The sequence below is a fragment of the Sminthopsis crassicaudata genome, chromosome 3 (genome assembly GCF_048593235.1).
Source record: "Sminthopsis crassicaudata isolate SCR6 chromosome 3, ASM4859323v1, whole genome shotgun sequence".
NCBI lineage: Eukaryota > Metazoa > Chordata > Mammalia > Dasyuromorphia > Dasyuridae > Sminthopsis > Sminthopsis crassicaudata.
Genome location: NC_133619.1, coordinates 547,977,387 through 547,996,008, shown reverse-complemented (window position 1 = coordinate 547,996,008; position 18,622 = coordinate 547,977,387). Strand labels below are relative to the sequence as shown.

Genomic DNA, 18,622 nt, shown 5'->3' with positions numbered 1-18,622 from the left:
TGATGATGATGATGATGATGATAAGATAAATAGAATTATATATTTAGTACTGGATCTTCCTTTAGTGGTACATAATCCAACACCTTCATTTAAAGATTGTGACCCAGAGAGATTAAGTTACTTCTCCTAGATTACATGAGGAATCAGTAGAAGTTATATTTTGAACCTATGATTTCTGATATCAAGTTCATTCAGTACAGTACTTGTTTTATTCACACATTTTATTTCATCTTCACAGGATCTATGAGAAAGAAAATCACAATAATCCCCTTTTCCCAAGTTTAGAGATGAAGAAATTGAGATTCTAAAAGATTACATGAATTGAAAAATTAATAAATGGCAGTTTCACAACACCAACAAGAGTTTTCTGACTCCAAATGTGGTACTCTTTATCACACAATCTTAAGGACAGAATAGTGAATTTAAGGAACTGAAGGATTTAATAGGCTAGTTGTTGGAATAATAGTTCCCACATAGTTTATCTTATACCCTAATTAATCCACAAACATTTCTGTTTCTTGTTGACTTGCTTGTCCAGAGTAATGTGTATTGGAGGGGAAATTGAGGTAGGAAGGTAAATGGGAATGCTTAGAATGAAGGGATTTTTAAATGTTAAATCTCATGCATAGAGATACAAAACAGAAGGCTGGTTTAAATTAGTGAAAATTTTATATTATATGCAATTTTGTTAATGAAATATATTCTGTTTGAGGTTTTCAGGCATCCTGATTTAATGGTTAGGAAAGAATGGTTTATAATGATCACAGCTATTATTTTATGTAAATAGATGCTTTTAAAGTGCTTGAAAGAATTTTATTTAAAGATAACTTCTATAATTTTGTTTATATTGTCTCTAACACATCCATAGTTGGAAATATCTCTTTCTCTAATGCTATTAGCCTGAATTTCCACTGGATGTGTTCCCACCACTATTAACCATGAATGATTGGTGTCCTACTTCCACTTAATCAATTAGCACAATAGCTTTTACAAAAGGATATTTCCTTTGAAGTTACAGGAAGAATAGAAAAAGACAAACATTTCCTCTTAGCATCTTAGGAATACACTCCTCCTATATTACCACGGTTCCTGGAGAAAATTGGCCCAGACTTAGCACACCTTCACCCCAATATTGGTCTCACCAATTTTACATCCAAATGGGACATTGCTGCCAGATGCATCCTCATCTCAACAACTGGCTCATGCTAGCCAGGCTGGTCCTGAGAGTACTCCCTGGACCATAAATTCTGGGCTGGCCACAAAATGCAGTAAGATCTTAGACCTTGGGTTATCTTACAAATCCAACAGAGTTATTGCTCTCGACTTTCTTTATGTAAAATGAAAAAAGATAAATGAATATAATAGTTAACATTTATATAGCACTTGTTATGTAGTGATCACTTTATAATTATCATCTCATTGGATCCTTACAATAACCCTGAGAGGAAAACACTAAAATAATTCCCATTTTACAGACGAAAAATTAAGGCAGACAAAGGTTAACTAATTTGTTCAGGGTCACCAACTAATAAGTATAGGAGGCCAGATGTGAACTCAGATCTTCCAAATGCAATACCACCTAAGTGCCTCTGATACAGATAAAAAAAACCTGAAGACTACATTTGTATGTCTATATATTGGCCTTGTGGAGAGAGACAGACAGACAGAGACAGAGACAGACAGACACATAGATTCAGAGATAGGGTGACAGGCACAGAGACAGAGAAAGAAAGAGAGAAAGAAACACAGAAACAGGCAGATGGGCAGACTCAGGCCTCTCCCCTTATAGCACTCTCATTGTTGTATGTCATCAGCAAAAGAATCGAACAGAGAGCAGCTGCCTAATCAAGATTCGTTCCTAAGGATGAGTAACACCTTTTAAAGATGCTCTAATTTGTGTTCTACAGCTATAGTCAATTAAAAAGGCTACTGTGTTTAGCAGATAAGAACCAATCCCAGAATATTTATACATGTCCTAAAGTCTCTTAAGGCATTTCTATTACTCAACAACAGGGTTGAGCTAGAGGTAGGCTTCTTAGTCTTCCTTTCCTGTACCCTGTGAAGGCTCACAGGTTTACTGACAAGCCCTTTTATATATGCACCTTTCATTAACACTTGCAGGAAAAGAACTTTTTTTTCTGGAAAATCCTTTAATTTGAATACTAATAACCATATTTCATATAATATTTCTTTTATTTAGTTTTATTTATTTTAATTTTATTTTTATTGTTTTGCATTTTTTATTATTTTATATAACTATTAAATTTGTTTTCATTTTATATCTTTTACATGCTTAAGACTTGTAAATCTTTGAAACATTTTAAAACATATCTCATTTGACTCACATTAGCATCCTGGGAAATAAAAAGAACAAATATTATCATCTCCATGTTATGGGGAAAAAAGAGACACTGAAAGCCAACAGAAAATAATAAAATAACTACTTTAGTTTTTCTATAAGTCTAATAAAACTTTGTTCATTGCTTTCTATTTCTCAGGGTGATTTCAAATATATTACTTCATTTGTTACTTTTGTCTTTACAGTAACTCATTTGTAATTTCATTATAGATTTTGGTTATTGTGTGCATGTGTATTTGTGTATAATGTAATGCTCTAAACTTTGTTTTGGTGCTTCCTACATATGTCTCCTTTTCACAGCTACCACTTCTGTTCAGACCCTTATCATTTCTTCTAATTGGTCTCCCTGACCCAAGTCTCTCCCCACTGTAATCCAAACACAACAAGATTTTCCTTAAACAGACCTATATGTAATTAGTTATTACTCTTTTCAATGGTTCCCTATTACAGATATACTCAGAAGACATTGCAGGTTTGGTTCCAGACCATTGCAACAAATCAAATGTCACAATAAAGCAAGACACATAAATTATTTGTTTTCCCAATGCACATAAAAGTTACATTGTACTGTAAAATGTAAGTGTGCAATAGTATTATGTCTAAAAAAACAATGTATATAACAATTTAAAAACACTTTATTGGTAAAAATGCTAACCATCATCTGAGTCTTTGTTGAGTTGTAATATTTTTGGCTGGTAGAAGGTCTTGTCTCCATGTTGATTATTGCTGAATGATCAAGGTGATGGTTGCTAAAAGTTGGGATGGCTGCAGCAGTTCTTTGAAATAAGACAATGAAATTTGTCACATCAATTCACTCTTCCTTTCATGAGAGACTTCTCTGTAACATTTGGTGGTGCTGTTTTATATCCACAATAGAACATTCAAAATCAGTCAAGCCTCTTAAATCCTGCTTTTGCTTTATCAACTAAGTTTAAGTAATATTTTTTCAATGTTGTGTTTCAGGGAATAGAGAGGCCCAAGGAAAGGGAGAGAGACAAGGGAAGGACTGATTAATGCAGGAGTTGGAACACATACACAACATTTATCAATTAAATTCACCATCTTATATGGGCACAATTCATGGTGCCCCCAAACAATTATAGCAAAGGTCATTGGTCACAGATATAATAATGAAAAAGTTTGAAATATTGTGAAAATTGCCAAAAAGTAACACAATACATGATGTGAGCACTGGCTATGGAAAAATGCTATCAAGAGCCTTACTCAATGGAGGATTGTCACAAACCTTCAATTTATAAACAAACAAACAAAAAGACCTGCAAAGCACAATAAAATGCGGTATACCTTTATTGCCAACATCAAATATAAAGTCTTCTGTGTGACATAAAAGTTCTTTAAAACCTGACTCTTTCCTACCTTTCTATCGTTTTTATAGTTTCTTCTCTCCCATGCACTCTAGTCATGTCGTCTCACTATTCCTTGAAGACAGTATTTTATTTCCAATCTCCATGTCTCTGTACTAACTGGACTCTGGCTTCAACGCCATTCCTTCTTCCCTCTGAATCTTAGAATCCCTAGCTTCCTTCAAGACTCAAATCAGATGACAACTCAGAGCACCCTCTATGAGGGGTCTTCCCAGTCATCTCAGCCATTGAGCTTCTCTAAGATTACCTTCCTTACACTTGATGTATGCTACACACACATGTTTGTGTGTATGTGTATATATATATATATATATATATATATATATATATATATACATATATATATAATATTTTGTGCTTATTTATCTTCATGTAGTCTTCCCATTAATATGTAAACTTCTTGAAGGCAGGGACCATTTTGTGAGGTTGTTTTTCCCTTTCTTTGTATGCCTAGAATTTGACACTGTGCAAACAGTAAATACTGAATTAATGTTTATTGATTGTTTTTGGTTCTTAAAGCACTCTAGGATATAGATTAGGAAAAAATATTTATATGTTACATAAATTTATATTGGGGTGTAGGGGAGTTCAGGGAAGACTAGTACCTCTGAGGCGAGAGCTGCCAAGCCCTTTACAGGGCTGCTTTCTACCTTTGGTGTCCACCTGATCCATCTAACGCTCACCTGTGGCTCTAAGAAGATGTAGAATACACATTGGCCATTTTGGTAAGAGGAGTTAAAGCAGGTTGAGTCTCAGTCCCTAAAGTGAGTTAGGGAAGTGTCTACTCTAAGCATGTGAAGACTTCCCTGATGGAATGAGAACAATTTGTTCCAAGGGCCATGAAAGGAGGTAAAGCAGGTTTTGTGAAGTGGTTGGGCATCAAAGACATCAGATCATCCACTGCATCTCTAATAATCTTGATTCTGTCCTGCCATTGGACAGTGATGAAAAAAGAAGCAAGAGTAAAGCCTACAACTTCCTGCAATTCTGCCTCACTTAAATTCAATTTGTGCATGAATTAAAAGACATCAACTACACCATTTTACTATCTCAAACTCCTTTTGCAATGGATGAGTTATGAAACAGCAGGTGCAGATACACTGGGATGTAATCACAACCCTGCACACAGGCGGCCCGGATCATAGGTAGTCTTCTCACTGGAAGAAGCATGCCCCTGAATGTCTGAGAAGCCTTTTAAGGATAGCACTGCTCACCTCCAGGTTTGAAGAAGGGGCTAGAAAAGGTGCCCTAAAATTGTCTGCTCACCTACCCTTGCCAGGCAGGGATCCCAGTCTATTGTTGAAACACTAAAAAATGTACAGAAACTTCTGCAAAGTTGATTCCACTTATCATTGGTATATGGAATGTAAACACACTTATAGACAACACAAAATTCTTGTGAGAGAATTCAACAGTTATCACTATTGATGATGAATTTTGAGTGAAACAAGCTTGGCAAATGAAAGCCAGCTTACTGAAGTTGGAGCTGGATATACATTTTTCCTGGAGTGATTGCAGGAAAGGGGAACACCAAGAAGCTGGTGTAGGTATTGCAATCAAAGATAGTCTAGTGAATATGCTCGCATGCCTTCCAAAAGGAGTGAATGACAGTCTCATGACAATGCTATTGCCACTTGGAAAATGTCATGCCACCATCATCAGTGCCATGTTCCCACCATGACAAACCATGATGAGGTCAAAGAAAAATTTTATGCAGACCTGGAACCCCTTATCATCAATGTGCCAAGAGGACAAGCTTATAATTCTGGGTGACTTTGATGCTAGAGTAGGCTTGACTATCAGATAAGACAGGGAGTCCTTGAGAGGAATGGAATTGGGAACAGCAACAGCACTGATCACTTGCTTCTTCAGACTTGTGCAGCTCATGATCATCTCATCACAAACTCTGCCTTCCATTTACGTAAATGCGATAGAACTTCATGGATGCATTTAATAGACTTTGATTGTAAGAAAAGTCAGAAAGAAAGTGAGAAAGACAGTGTATGGAGTAAAGTGTTGTAATGACCTTAGTTGGACTTATCTTCTCCACATGGAGAACTTCACATTCCACAACAGTGGTATCCCCAAGGCAAAATGACTTTCAGAAGAATTAATGTCAACATATGAGAGCCCTCCTCTGATAAGGAACAGTTTGTTGCTAACTTGGAAGGTAAGTTGAGCCAATATGCAGTTGGCAATAGTGGAGAACAGAAGGAGTGGGTAGCTTTCAGAGACTTGGTATATAGCATTACATTTGCTCATCTGGGTCAGAATTTTTGCAAACATCAAGATTGGATTGATGAAAATGATGGAGAAATTCAGAAACTACTTAATGAAAAATGAGAACTTCACATGGTATACCAGCAGGATAGTTCATCCATATCTAAGAAGGTAGCATCTAATTCCATTAAAAGTAAAGTACAACTATAATTTAAAAGGTATGCAGGATTCTTGGCTCAGTAAGAAGGCAGATGGAATTCAGTTTTATGCCGACAGGAACAATCAAAAGCACTCTTATGATTAACTGGGTCAAAGACTGATGGCTCATCTCAACTACATAGTGCTGATGGAGCCACATTAATTAGAGATAATGAGATGGGTTGAATAATTCCATAATATTCTCAAGAGACCATCATCAATCAATGCTGAAGTCAATGACCATTTACCTCAGGTTTAAGTAATCACTCCTTAGCTGAAGTTCCAACTGAAGAAGAGGTTTTCAATGCCATTGGCAAAGCACATGGGGCTGATTCTATTCTAGCTGAGATTTATAAGGTGGAAGGTTTATTGCTTATACAAAAGGTGGCTGAAATTTTCCAGATTATATGGCAAGAGGAGGTTGCTACAGGAGTTCAAGGATGCCTCTATTGTCCATATTTGTAAAATGGCATATGAACTAGAAACCATATGTTCTAAAGGAAATAGATTAACCTTGACAATCATGGGAATGGAGAAGGAGAGAAAAGACTTCTCTTAGTCACTGCTGGCAAGATTCTTGCCAGAGTCCTCCTTAATAGGCTGATCCTACACTTGGAAGAAGGTCATCTACCTGAAAGCCTTTTGTGGTTTCAGAAGAGGCTGAGAAACAATTGATATGGAGTTTGCTACCTGACAACCCTGGGAGAAATGCTAGGAGCAGAAGAGGGTCTGTATATAACATTTGTAGATCTGACCACGGTCTGTAATACTGTCAGTCATGAGGACTTATAGAAAACTGTGTCAAAGGAGAAATTCATCAATATAGTACATCAATTTCATGATGGCATGCTTGCCTAGGTTCTGGACAATGGACAATGCTCTCATTCCCAATCATCAATGCAGTGGAAAATCTGTGCTTGCTCCCGTGTTTTTTAGCATGATGTTTTCAGTTATACTGTCAAATGCCTTTAATAAAGACAAACCAGCTACTCCACTAATGGTAAATTCTTCAACTGGAACAGGCTACAATTAAAGTAGAGGGAATACGAGTTCATGATTTTTTGTTTGCTGATGATTTTGCACTCAATAAGTTGAGTGAATATGCATTCTCCAGAACTGAGATGCAACAAAGTATGGATCTATTCTCTGTCGCTTGTGCTAATTTTGGCCTAACAATTATCACCAAAAACATGCAGTTACTCCATCAGCCAGCATCACACCATCCATACATAGAACCATTGGTTATAGCAAATGATAAAGTTTTCAAAGCTGTGAATAAGCTCATTTACCTTGACAGGGTGTACACATTGAGAATGAAGTCGACAAATGCATTGCCAGACTAGCTCAACATTTGGGAAGTTCCAAAGGAAAATGTGAAAGAGGACAGGTATTAGAGTGACTACCAAACTGAAGGTCTAAAGAGCCATTGTGCTGACATCACCGTTGTACATCTGTAAAACCTGGACAGTGGCAGAGTCATGTCATGAAACTGCATTGTTTGCATTTGAATTGTCTTACGGAGATTCTGAAGATCACCTGGCAGGATGAGCATTAGACATTCAAGTCCTTTGTCAAACTAAACTGCCAAGCATTCCAACTTTACTGCAGGGAGCATAACTCCGTTAGATTGGCCATATTATTCAAATGCCAAATATAAGCTTGCTAAAAAGACTATTTTATGAAGAACTCACACAAAACAAATGCTCATAATTTAGAACTATGCCCATAGAGCTATCAAAATGTGTATACGCTTTGACCCAGCAGTGTTTCTACTGGGTTTATATCCCAAAGAGATCTTAAAGAAGGGAAAGGGACCCACCTATGCAAAAATGTTTGTGGAAGCTCTTTTCGTAGTGGCTAGAAACTGGAAACTGAATGGATGCTCATCAGTTGATGAATGGTTGAATTAGTTATAGTATATAAACATTATGGAATATTATTGCTCTGTAAGAAAGGCCAGGATGATTACAGAGGCCTGGAGAGACTTACATGAGCTGATGCTAAATGAAATGAGCAGAACCAGGAGATCATTGTATATGACAATATCAATATTATAGATAATCAGTTCTGATGCACGTGACTCTTTTCAACAATGAGATGATTGATGTCAATTCCAATGCTCTTGTGATGAAGAGAGTCATCTGCACCCAGAGAGAGGACTGTGGGAACTGAATGTGGATCACAACAGAGTATTTTCATTATTTTTGTTGTTTGCTTGCATTTTATTTTTTTTAATTTTTTTTCCTTTTTGATCTGATTTTCTTGTGCACTAAGGTAATTGTATAAATATGTATGTATATATTAGATTTAACATATATTTTACCATGTTTAACTTATATTGGATTACTTGCCATGGAGGGGAGGAGGTGGAGGGAAGAGGGGGAGAATTGGAAAATAAGGTTGCCTAAGAGTCAATAATGTTGAAAAATTATCCATGCATATGCTTTGAAAAGAAAAAGCTTTAATAAAAAAAAGACAAATGTTCACAAGATAGTCAGAAAAAGCGATACAAGGACACTGCCAAAGTCTCTCTTAAGAACTTTAGAATTGACTGTGTGACATGGGAGACAGGGCGTAGGACACCCATCATGATGTGCCCTCATCAGAGAAGTGCTGTGCTCTGTGAGCAAAGCATAATTGAATTAGCCCAGAAGAAACTCGACATGTGCAGTTAGAGAAGCCACCCCAGATGTTCATAGGAACTCTGTGTCCAGCCCGTGGCAGAGCAGTTAGAGCTCCTCTTGGTCCGATCAGCCACAGTCACATTGTAACTCGACTCTAACATAGTAATGTCATTTTGGTTCTCCATGAGAATGAGGGACAACAACCAAACAAGCAAATATATATTATATAAATATACATTATAAATTATAGGTCATGTAAATAGTATACAAATATTTAATATAATATAATATTAAATATATGTCATGGTATATATGTATATGTTCTATTTACATTCTATAGATGGAAAACCAAGCTCAGAGAAATAAGATTATTTGCTCAGAGCTGGTAAATTGCTTAAAATTAGTAAGTTGTGGAAACAGGACTCAGATCTAGGGCTGACTCCAGAACTGTATTCTTTCCACTCTCTCATACTCAATAATGTAGGCTAATCAAAACCCAACCCAGTTATATATATGTATGTGTGTGTATGTATATGTGCGTGTGTGCTGGTATATATTTATATGTTCTATTTTCTGGGACTTTCTAGCATTCTCTCCAGTATCTTTCTCATCTTACCAGAGCATCATCGTTCTTCTTTCGCTGGGTCTTCCATAGAAAGTCCAGATACCTCATAGCCAGAGCTTCTCTTAAAAAGACAAGATCTGGCGGTAGTATGTAGAGAAAGCTTGAGAGAGGGGAGAGGTAAGAAACAGCCTTCCACTTTTCCCTTTCCTAGGCTGGTCCTTTTTCTAGGGGGGAGGCGGTGAATGGGTCTTAAAGATTCAGATAATCTTTATATCATGTCTTATCCTGGTCAATTTCATAATTCTTGTAATTGACATTTTTCAAATTATTTCTAACTTTGACCAAGTCATGCTGATCTAGGATACTACTTGTCATTTTCACTTGTAATCACGTTTTCGTTTTGGGCTCTATGTGTGTCTGTGTGTGAGTATCCATTAATAAGCTACTAAATCCTATTTTGGTGCTATATCCACAGTAATCCTTCCCCATCTGATCCAGGAACAGGAGCACCATTTCATAGGTTTTACTATAAATATTCATGAGATGTTCCTGCAGAAGCTTATTAGCAATCTCATGTGTATCCTAATTTATACCTGTCACGTCTGGGGAAGAAATATATAAGGAAATGATTTTCCCCTTGACTATAGACTAAGAAGGCTGGGCCTGATTTTGTCTTGGAAACAAAACAAGACTTTTTCCTTCTCTCTCCCAAAACAGTTCAAAGGCCCAGGTAAATGTATTATTGCAATAAGATGATTTGAGCCTGCTAGGAACATCCAGTGTATTAGAGGAGAATAATGAGATTAATTTTCACGAGGAAATCCATGTTTTCTTGCCTTTTTCCCCATGCTGCTTCTAGCCCTGTAGGGCTTCATTCTTATATGAGGCAGAATTTGGAACTTAAGCCTTCTCTTAAAAGAAACAGCTGGTAGCGAGTTGGCAATAACTCCAACAAGTGTTGGACTTTCATGCATATGAACTAGAAAATCAGCAAAGGGAGGACAGCAGTGCTTCTCTTGAATTGGTTGCCATGGGTTGTAAAGAGGAATATTTCAAATAACATCCAAAAACAGTGTTATGGAAGAGAGGGGGTGGGACATTCCAAGAAGATATCTGTAAGCAATGGAACATGAATGGAGGAGAAGGAAGTACTTGCTATACTATAAGTGTACAGTAAATATTTGGTTGATTAAGTAGCAGAAGTACTAAGACTTTTTTTTTTAACATTCAGGACTAAGTAGCTTATTCAGGGTCACTTAGGTGAGACCAGTGAGACCAGATTTGAACTTAGTGCTCTATCCACTGTATCACTTAGTTGCCTTGATGAAGGAAATTCTTTTTTTTTTTAATTTTATTTAGAATTTTTTCCACAGTATATATGCATGAGTAATTTTTTAAAATAATATTATCCCTTGTATTCATTTTTCCAAATTATCCCCCCTTCCCTCCCTCTGATGACAGGTAATCCCATACATTTTACATATGTTAAAATATAACCCAGATACAATATATGTGTGTAAATCCAATTTTCTTGTTGCACGTTAAGTATTAGATTCCGAAGGTATAAGTAACCTGGGTAGATAGACAGTAGTACTAACAATTTACATTCACTTCCCAGTGTTCCTTCTCTGGGTGTAGTTATTTCTGTCCATCATTGATCAACTGGAAGTGAGTTGGCTCTTCTCTATGTTGAAGATATCCACTTCCATCAGAATACATCCTCATGCAGTATTGTTGTTGAAGTGTACAGTAATCTTCTGGTTCTGTTCATTTCACTCAGCATCAGTTGATGTAAGTCTCTCCAGGTCTCTCTGTATTCCTCCTGCTGGTCATTTCTTACAGAGCAATAATATTTCATAACCACGAAGGAAATTCTTAAAAGTCTCCTAACTCATTTTGATGAGATAACCAAGTTATTGATCCATATGAATTAAAAAATGCTTCTCTAGCACCCTGTGACTTCATTTGTTCATCAGGTCATATATTTAGAGATGAAAGAGACCACAAAATCACCTAGTCCAACTCTCTTATTTTCCCTGATAAGGAAACTGAAACCCAGGGATTTAAACATAGGTCCTCTAATGCCCCATTCAGCATACTTTCCACTGCTTCAAACTGCTTTTCAACTTGAAAACTCCCCAGAATGATTACATTTTGAAAAATATTCTTGTTAAATGATGCACTGACCATTTGGATGTTGACATCAGGGCTCTTCTAGGGAGACTTCTAAAAATGTCCACACTGGCCAAAGCTATGTATGCAAGAGTCGGCATTGTTGTAATGCTCATATTGGCCATTTTAACTTTTCTTCCCTTTTTCTATTAGTAATAAGGTAAATATCATAATAATTATAATAACGGAAATATCTGCACTAGAAAATGTCATCTTCTATAGGAAGCCTTTCCCAATCTCTCCCTCCCTATTCCCTTGCTAGTATTTTCCCTCTATTGATTATTCCAGCTTATTCCATATATACTTTGAATGTCCATAAAGTCGTGTTTGTATCTTGTCTCCCCATTAGACTGAGTTCCTTGGGAACAGGTGCAGTCTTGTCTTTCTTTGTACCCTTTGCACTTAGCTCAGTGCCTGGGATATAGTAGATACTTAAATGTTTATTGATTTAATTGATTGAGTGGAGTAAGAAAAGTCTTGACTTTCAGGAAAGTCAAGACTTTCTCAGGAGGAAAAATAAAAATATAATTAGCTGCTGCTTCTCTATTCTCTTACTCTGCCTTTTCCTAGTTCTTCTTTTGTACTTGACTGGGTTTAAAGAACAAATAGCTCGGGAAGTTCCACTCTGGGAAGTTCAACTAAAGCAAAACTATAATATTTCTGTGAGGCATTTAGCAGGCTACACAATTTAATATGCCCCCAGGTACATAAGGGAGAAAAAGGTAGAGCTTTTAAGTAATTAAGGGTTGTATGATATGGGTTTTAGAAATTATTCAATTAGAAATTAAGCACCTATTATGTGCTTACTTATCCTTGAGAATACAAAGCAAGGCAAAAAATAGTTCTAACTCTCAAGGAGCTCACAGTCTAATGAAGACAAGAAAAAAGCAATTAAACACAAATAAAATGTATACAGAATGCCCTATGTGTATACGTATGTATATGTAAATATGTGTGTATGTGTGTATATGTATATATATGTATACATTATATATATATATATATATATATATATATATATATATATATATATATATATATATATATATATATATCCCTCCATTATTAGATTGTAAGGCCCTTGAGGGCAGGGACTGTGTATTGTCCTTTTTTATCTTTTTTTTTTTACCAAGATCTAGCACACATAATAAATAATTAAGAAATGTTTATTGATTTGTTAATTGATATATTGATAATCTCAGAAAGATTATCTTCAATTAAGGAGGACTGAGAAAGGCTTCACCTGACGAAAGTCTGAATAGTTTGACATCTTACTCGAGGTCTTATAAACTGTAATTTTATTGATTGTCTTTGTAAGTCTGAGCAAAACATTTTGCCAGGCTCTAATTTACAAAACAGAGATAATCATGTTGAACGTGACTTCCAGTTTTTCTTGGGTAATTGTCCCTAAGTGATTTAGACAAGATAGATTGAAGATCAGCTTAGGGAAAAGGTGCTAGCATTAAGGAGTATTGGAAAATAAACACACTTATTGATAATCATTCTCTCAATTTCCAAATCTTTGATACCACAAATGAAGTGCTATAAATATTTTTGTACATACTTAGTTGCATCAGATTTAAAACTATATTATAAAATGGCAGTCTTTAAAAGTAGTTGGTCCTGGTTAAGAAATAGTGGTGGATCAATGGAATAAGTTAGGTACACAAGAGTACACAAGGTACAATGACAATGGTAATCTACTATTTGATAAACACAAAGATTCCAAGTTTTAGGCTAAGAATTCACTATTGACAAAGATTGCTGAAAAAAAACTCTAAAAACTAAAAAACAGTTTGACAGAAACTAGGTATAGCCCAACAGTTCACACTGTAGACCAAAATAAAGTCAAAATTCTGTAGATGTAAAGAGTGATATAGATGAATTAGGGGAACATGAAATATTTTACTTGTGAGATCTATGGATAAGGGAAGAATTTATGACCAAACAAAAAATAAAGAGCATTTGTTGTGTGAAATTAATAATTTTATTACATTCAGTTTTTAAAATTTCCAATAAGCAAAACCAATATTTCCAAAATTAGATTAGAAGGAAAGCAGGAATTGGGAGAGGAAGGAGATGTACAAGATTATCATTTGGGGTGGGCAATATATATTGTGCTACAAGAAATGATGAGCAGGATACTTTTGGAAATACCTAGAAAGGTTTACATGAACTGATGCAAACCATGAAACCATTGTACACAGTAAGAGCAATATGGTACAATGACTTAGCTATCCTCAGCAATAAAATTATCCAATACAATTCCAAAGGACTGACAAAATGAAAAACACATACAAAAAGAATTGTTCGAGTCAAAATGTAGATCAAGGCTTTTTAAAATTGTACTTTTCTTGTTTTTTATCTATATTTTTCTTTATATCATGGCTAATAATGACTAAACAGGAATAATTTATATCAAATATCTTGCCTTCTCGAGGAGGGGGGTAATAAGGGAGAGGGAGAGAATTTAGAACTCAAAATATAAAATAAAAGAATGTAAAAAAATTTTACATGTAATTGAGAAAAAATAAGTTTAAAAAAGTATTGGGAAAGGATTTTTGTAGAGTGAGATCATCTTTATTCCAAGACTAGATCTCATGGACATAATGATCCATGTCTATCTTTGACTTAGTTAAAATAAGTAAATAGCTTCTCTACTCTATGAGCATTCCATGCATAAAAATTCAAGTGCAGAGGGGATTGCCAAAGGACCGTTATTGAATTGTAAAGATCTCTCTATTAACACACATGAGTTTATATTCCCCACAGAGAAACTCTTTCCCAACTGAAGACTGGTCTTCCTGCTATGACTTTTCTGTTTCCTGAATTCCTTGTGCCTCTTAGACACATGGTGGCAGTAAAGGTCTATAATCCTCAACAAAACTGGATGACTTTATTCAAGAATTCTGTTTCATTGGCCTTTGGATATTGGTGCTATAAAGCTTATATCCTCCATAACTCTTTATGTTCCCTGGAAGTGATTCCCACCAAAGATCAGGTAAAGGCTTTACTTTTAATTCGTTACAAAGATCATGAGGGAATCTTTGATCTTATATTCACTGGGCAGAAATTGTGGCTCTGATTAGCTGAATTCAATGGGTGAAAAGTGAAATTAAAAGACAATCCCACTCTGAGTCATTGTTTTGGAAAAAAAAAAAACATTTTAGAAAACTAGGGTGGTTCAAGGGCTAATTCAAATAGATTTGTTGCTGCTCCTTTGGGCAATAGACTGAATTCATTTCTTAGTCTTATATTACAGTAGATCTGATGTTTAGGTCAGCCCAAGAAACACTCATGAGAAATGTCTTTATCTTGCTCTTTCTTCCTGTTACATTTGATGCTATTGATCACTTTCTCCTCCTGGAAACCCTCCACTCTCTAGGTTTTCATGTTGCTATTTTCTCCTAGTTCATCTCCTACTTCAATCTCTCAGACCTCTTCTCTGTCTCCTCTGCTGACTCTTCATTAATATTATACTTCCTAATTAGTTGATTCCCTTAAGACTGTTCTGGGGTTGCTTTTCTTCTCTTTCTATACTGTTTCTCTTGATGAGAGCTGCCATGGGTTTAATTATCTTTATTCTGATGATCTGAGATCTCTATTGAGATATCTCTCTTGAGATATAGTCCCTCATCACCAATTAGTTATTGAATATTTCAAACTGGATGTCCCAGAGAAATCTCAAACTCAACATATTCCCAATAAAACTAATTACTTTCTTCCCTTCCCACTTAAGTTACCCCTGATAAATTTCCTTATTTAGGACAAAGATACTGTTATGCCTCAGTTTCCCTGAATTGTTCTGCCTCAGTCTCACTGGTGGCAACCTCCCTTCCTGGACATTAAGAGTGAGATAATTAGGGCTGGGAGCCCTGACCACTAGCATTCCAAAGAGTCATAAAATGCAGATGGCTTATCTTAGATGCCTAGATGGGACCCTCTGAACCAGACTTAGTGGTTCCTAGCCTCTTCCCAACTTATCAGAATTTATGATCCTTCCCTATTCCCAACTGGTCAGAACTAAATTTATGATCTTTTCTTGAAATTCCCGGCTCACCAATGTTCAACCACCACCTTGCCTTTGTTTTCCTGATTGATGGAGCCTTATAAAAGTCTCTGGAATCCCTTGCTCCTTGCTGGATACTTTGAGACAAGAGTGGGATCCAGCCAGCTGGGGTCAATATGGTTCCTGTTTTGCCCCCGGCCAAACTCTCCCTCTAAAAAAATATTAAAAACCTCTAATCTCTCTCTTGCTTCAGTTTCTCCAGAATTACAGTGCCACCATTCTTACAATCTCTCACTTTCATAACCTCAATATTAGATGATTACTAATATTATATGTCACTAATATCAAGAAGGCATCTATGACCAATGAAACATGAATGGAGAAGGAAGTACTTGGTACACAATAAGTGTACAGTAAATATTTTGTTGATTAAATAGCAAAAGTACTAAGATTAAAGAAACTAAAAATTCTCTTTATTTTATTCTAAAGGTGAGATAATCACCTAAGATACACTCCCTCTCCCCTTCCTCCTTAAAATGTTGAAGCACTTGGATCAATAATGGCAGTAAATCCTTGTTTGCATCCATGGGGACTGACCAGTGTGGGGTAGGAAGGCTACTCACTTAGTAGAGTTTAAAAGAAATTGACTCCACTTAATGCACTACTTTCTTCCTTCCTCCCTTAAGAATAGGAACTTCTTGTGAGGGGTGGAGTAAGGGCACCTTTCTTCTCCCCTTTATGTTGACTTTAAACATTTGTGCTACCTAGGAACTTGAAGCCTGCATCTTGGGACTCTGGAAGCAGTATTCCCTTCCTGAATAGCTACTTCAAGGAAATGTTTTCTGGCCAGTAAGGTTAAGAGTTGAGACTCCTCCTCAGGGAGCACCTCTCATTGTACAGTTGACACTCATTAGGGACTCTTGAGAAAGCTGTTCTTGAAAAGTCTATCTTTAAGAATAAACAAAAGGCATGGTGAGGAGAGGAAAGGAGGGAGGAGTCAATTGGTTACCACCTTTCCATTAGGAAAGGCACATATGAGTAAGCATTATTCTAGTCATTCATTTTTTTCTTTTATTTTGTTTTAAAGAAGTGAAAAAGACAACTCTGAGATACCACTACACACCTGTCTGATTGGCTAGAATGGCAGAGAAAGGTAATGCAGAATGTTGGAGGGGATGTGGGAAAACAGGGACACTGACACATTGTTGGTGGAACTGTGAATACATCCAGCCATTCTGGAGAGCAATTTGGAATTATGCAAAAAGTTATCAAACTGTGCATACCCTTTGACCCAGCAGTGCTACTACTGGGCTTATATCCCAAAGAGATCTTAAAGGAGGGAAAGGGACCTGTATGTGCAAGAATGTTTGTGGCAGCCCTCTTTGTGGTGGCTAAAAGCTGGAAACTGATTGGATGCTCATCAATTGGAGAATGGCTGAATAAATTGTGGTATATGAATATTATGGAATATTACTGTTCTGTAAGAAATGACCAATAGGATGATTTCAGAAAGGTCTGGAGAGACTTACATGAACTGCTGCTGAGTGAAATGAGCAGGACCAGGAGATTGTTGTATACTTCAACAACAACACTATATGATGATCAATTCTGATGGATGTGGCCCTCTTCAACAATGAGATGAACCAAATCAGTTCCAATAGAGCAGTAATGAACTGAACCAACTACACCCAGTGAAAGAACTCTGGGAGATGACTATGAACCACTACATAGAATTCCCAATCCCTCTATTTTTGTCTGCCTGCATTTTGGATTTCCTTCACAAGCTAATTGTACACTATTTCAAAGGCTGATTCTTTTTGTGCAGCAAAACAACTGTTTGGTCATGTATACATATATTATATTTAATTTATACTTTAACATATTGAACATGTATTGGTCAACCTGCCATCTGGGGGGGGAAGAAGGGAAAAAATTAGAACAAAAGGTTTGGCAATTGTCAATATTGTAAAATTACCCATGCAAATATCTGGTAAATAAAAGCTATTAATTAAAAAAAAGTGAAAAGAGAGACATCATGTCAAAACAGAGAGGGAGGAAAGGACCTTAAAGCTTACTGAAGAGCTGAAGAGGTCTATGACCTAGAAATTTCACTTTTTGTCAGCTAGTTCACCAGAAGAAATTGTTTTGCCAATGACTGACATAGTAATTAGTTCCTTGCTCTCATACATCCTACATGTCTAATTAGTTATCACATTTTGTCATTTATAACTCTACATATCTTGCAACCATCCCCTTCTGTCTAATCTCTTAGTTGCCACTATATTTCGGGCATAATCACATCAAAGTTGGACTATTTCAATTGATACCCTTTTTAATTAATTTATTAATTAATCTCTAATTGATATCTGTTAAGTCTCTCCCTATTCCAAACCATACTCCGAATGCACCAAATTGATTTTCCTAAGGAGTAGAATTATTCCAATCTATAAGGGTAAATGGGAGCAGAAAGTTGTTTGTACAATTCAAATTAAACAAATGCTTTTATGGGAATTTCTTAGACCCAAAGAAGAGAAAACAAGAAATAAACTAAGTGTCTTATAGATTCAATATAGAATTGGAGGATATATATTTTTGGGTGAATGAGCAAATGCTTTAGTTATAGAATATAACTTTAAATGTCTGATGTTATCATTGGTTATCACTGATTTGCCAGTTACTAAGTACCTAGATTGATTGGGTGTCTATTACATGCATTCATTACAGATGCAGTCTCAAATTACTGTCACCTCTCTTCTCTTCTGCCTTAGGTAACATGTTCTTGGTAAATCTGGCTTTGGCAGACCTGGTGGTTGCCTTGTACCCCCACCCTCTGATCCTGATGGCCATTTTCCGCGATGGCTGGGCCCTGAGTGAGATACACTGCAAAGCCAGTGGATTTGTGATGGGTCTCAGTGTCATTGGCTCTGTCTTCAATATCACCGTAATTGCCATTAATCGCTACTGCTGCATCTGCCACAGTCTTGGCTACAAAAAGATCTACGAGGCTTGGAACACTACCCTCTATATCTGCCTCATCTGGGTCTTCACAGTTATTGCCTTGGTGCCCAATTTTTTGGTGGGCTCCTTCAA

At 36.3% G+C, this 18,622-nt stretch overlaps 1 protein-coding gene across 1 annotated transcript in view; it reads left to right on the top strand.

Annotated features, from left to right (window-relative positions):
- MTNR1B (melatonin receptor 1B) overlaps nt 1-18,622 on the top strand; it is a 33,838-nt gene that overhangs the window by 14,685 nt on the left and 531 nt on the right. The window contains 1 exon segment of the mRNA XM_074302372.1: nt 18,301-18,622. This exon segment is cut by the window's right edge and continues 89 nt beyond it. Coding sequence (XP_074158473.1) covers nt 18,301-18,622 — 322 coding nt within the window.